A 3,320-nucleotide genomic window follows, 5' to 3' on the forward strand; every position below is an offset into this window, starting at 1 on the left:
AGCGGGCTTTGGCCCGTCAGTCCATCGATTCGGGCTATCCCAACAAGACAGCATTAAGATCTCTTTACCGCCATTTAAAATAATTTACGATCTTATGCAAATCACCGCTTTCGTTGCACTAGCCACCAAAACGCGCCACTTGCCACCGTGACTCGACACAATGCTCGGCGGTCAGAAATTAAACGCACACATCGATTATTCACGCCCATTGTGCAGAGGTGAACAATAGGTCAAAAGTGGAGGCCCGCTACAGGTGTCATACGTATATGCCATGCTCACACTCGGTGGATATGGTTTGACCACTTACTGGATCCTTGAAGGACTCAAAAACCATTGGAATTTTGATAGCTGCCATTAGCATTTTTACTAAATTTTGGTCACAAGCTAAGTTATAGCTTTTAGATATAGATATCTCTTATAAATTATACCTTTAAAATAAACTAAATTTATTAATTGGCATTGCCTACATTATTAGTGCACTAGGTACAAGTCCTGAAGTAGTATTAAAGCAATAAAAGATTTATATTTGAGCATTAATATTTAATTTAATACAGCTGCATTAAACAATAGTTTAACTACCTCTTTTATGCATGTATTTATTTATTTTTTGGTACCTTATGTATCTTTAAAGTTTTGTAAATCTGAAGTCCCAAATAATGGCTAATTGGGAAGTGTAAACACAGCGCTTGATATTTCATGGGTTATTTTTTGTGGTTGGCTGGCCATGGAGATTTGGAGGCACGGCTGATTTGGCAAGGCTGCTTGGTCACTGGTCACGCTATTGATCGACTGAGGAAACATGTGTGAGAAAAATCCTCGTCTTAAGCCAATTCGGGCTCTCTGCAAAACTCTTGGAGGCGCTTGAGCAACTGTTTGCAGGATTCCTGCTCGTCAGATTCATTCGTTTTGGCCAGCTCCCTCACCAACTCCAGGATGCTAGACATGAAGCTGTCGAACTCCTCTTCATACTCAAGGATGCCCTGTTCAAGTTCTTGGGTTAAACTGCCACCGGGTGCTGATTCCACGAATCCACAAAAGTTGAGGCACACTTGGCCCAGGGTAAATAGAGCCCTTACGAAAGTGTTGGCAGAGGAGAGAAGTCCCAAACGTAGGGATTCATCTACGGTGGTCTCCAACTTATTCAACACCTCATCGATAGTTTTGGCCTTATCCACCGTGGAAATCAATGATTGCCATCGAGGTTCTGCGATGTCCAAGATGATGTGGTGTTCGCAATTCAGCATAGTCATGAGCATTCGCTGGCGGAGGTCACCAGCTCGATCTGTGACCTCAGAAGGAGTTGGCCAAAGGACTGCCAGATGGCGATTCACATAGCGCAGGAAGAGCAGGACACGCTGCACGATTTGCAACTGCTCGAGAAGCTCCGGGTAAAGGACAAAGCTCAGTGGCCACTTGGCCTCATAGCGAAAAGCTAAGGATTCGTAGCCACAAAGGTTCAGGACTTCTGGTGGATCCTCCTCGCTGGAGCTCTCTTTATCCTCTTCAGACTTTTCAGGCCTAAGCCTCCTGGCCATTTGAGTGGCCACATCGCAATCTTTGAGTTGACAGCGCAGCATATCCTTGAAGGAGTCGTTGGACTGCTGCAGGGTCTCCACCAGCAAGGTCTGGAGATTTTCCGGGATCAATCTATCCACATTGCACTGCAGCTGCTCCTGGCATTTGTCCAATAGTGTCTCGGAGAATCCTTCCTGCTTCAGCAGGAAGAAGGACCTCAAATTGCGAAGGTGCAAAGGCAGATTGTGTTTCTGCACTAGAACCTCCAATAGTTTCCCCGCCGGCAACTCATAGCTAGTTTTGATTATCTCCACATGTCCTGTTTCATCGGGAGTATAACTGAGCGGCTGCTGCAGCAACTTCAAGGCCACATTGCTCTGGCGCAGGATATTCAGGTACTTCCCGGCCAGAAATACTTCATCCGCCTGGGGAAGCAGGAAAACGGGCAGACGATCGGGATGGAGGCGGTACCGCTGCGCCCAGTAGGCGTGGCAACATTTCTCCGGCGTCAGTAGAGTGCTACTCAGTGCATTGGAACGTTCGGTGTCCTCCACGAAAAATTCATGCTGAGTATCGTAAAGGATACCCTTTTGCATCCACAACTGGACAATCTTCATGTAAACGCGGGTCACAGAACCCAGAATTTTGGAGACCCTTTCCTTGAGGTCCGGTTCATTGGCCTTTTGCTCCCGGGAAAACATATCCAACAAGGTGAGCAACTGGGCACTGGTTAATTTTCCCCGGGAACTGCAGGCCATGTTGGAAAAAACCTTCAAGGTGGACAACCAGGGACGCACCTGTCGCACCAGATCCTTGAGATTCAACTTCTTTTCCTGCAGATCCGTTTCCAACTTGGCCTGCAGGTCATAGTACTCCTGCATTTGGTCACCAAAGGCGGTGGCCAAAGCCAGACGAGTTCTACCGCAACTTGGCGACATATTGGTCTCCTCAATGAAACTCTGTACACTTATGTAGTACCCGATCAAAGGCAACATATCATTGGCCAAGGCCCTAAAAGCCCCATTAAAGACCTCATCCAAACGAAAGCGAACCTTGGCTATATCCACGGCACTCATTTTGGCAATCTGATCCACCTGGATATCGGGCTTAACATGCGAGGAGGGCACTCCAGAGAAGGCATAGATGAGATCCCTCATCAGCAGCTGTTCCTGACGTGCCAGCGACATCTTGGCCACATCCTCATTGGGCAGATAGTAACCGCCAACGCTCTCGAAGATCCACGATTCCTGCTTTGGCAATCCATTCGACGAAGTGGCGCTCCGACTGCGTCCATTGGTTCCGCTTCCGGAAGCCCGGCTCCTGCCATCCAATGAGTCACTATTCTCGTGGATGATCCGCATCTGGCGTTCCAGTTCATCCTTGCTCAGGTGGAAGCGCACTTTGTCCGCAACATCTTTGTCCACTTTACTATTGGAAGGATCCATCGCGACGTGATAATTAGAAAATATATAAAGAACGGAGCTCGACTCGAAATTCGTTCGGTATTGGAAACAACAATGAATGTCAACTGAATGACAACTTTTACGAAGGTTACTAACAAAATGACATAATTTGACAGTTTACCAAAATATTTTAAAACGAAAGGTCATACTATAGCTTATATTTTATATTTTATTTCTTATATTTTAAACTTTTCTATTAAAAAATAACATGTAGGTTATGATTTAATATGCAATATTTAATTAGATATATGTTAGTAAAATAATTAAATACGAATTGCTTTAGGGAATTTACTCAAATTTTTAAAGAAATAAGTAGTGATGGCGAGTACTTCATTCCTGATA

General features: G+C 45.3%; 1 protein-coding gene across 1 annotated transcript; it reads right to left on the bottom strand.

Moving 5' to 3' along the window:
- Positions 1 to 576: 576 nt before the first annotated feature.
- LOC108052899 (gamma-tubulin complex component 2 homolog) lies at positions 577 to 3,038 on the bottom strand. Its single transcript, XM_017135427.2, has one exon. The coding sequence runs from the start codon at positions 2,958 to 2,960 to the stop codon at positions 822 to 824; it is 2,139 nt and encodes a 712-aa protein (XP_016990916.1). The 5' UTR covers positions 2,961 to 3,038; the 3' UTR covers positions 577 to 821.
- Positions 3,039 to 3,320: the final 282 nt, after the last annotated feature.

This window comes from Drosophila rhopaloa, unplaced genomic scaffold, assembly GCF_018152115.1.
Source record: "Drosophila rhopaloa isolate 14029-0021.01 unplaced genomic scaffold, ASM1815211v1 contig_150, whole genome shotgun sequence".
NCBI classification, from domain to species: Eukaryota; Metazoa; Arthropoda; class Insecta; order Diptera; family Drosophilidae; genus Drosophila; species Drosophila rhopaloa.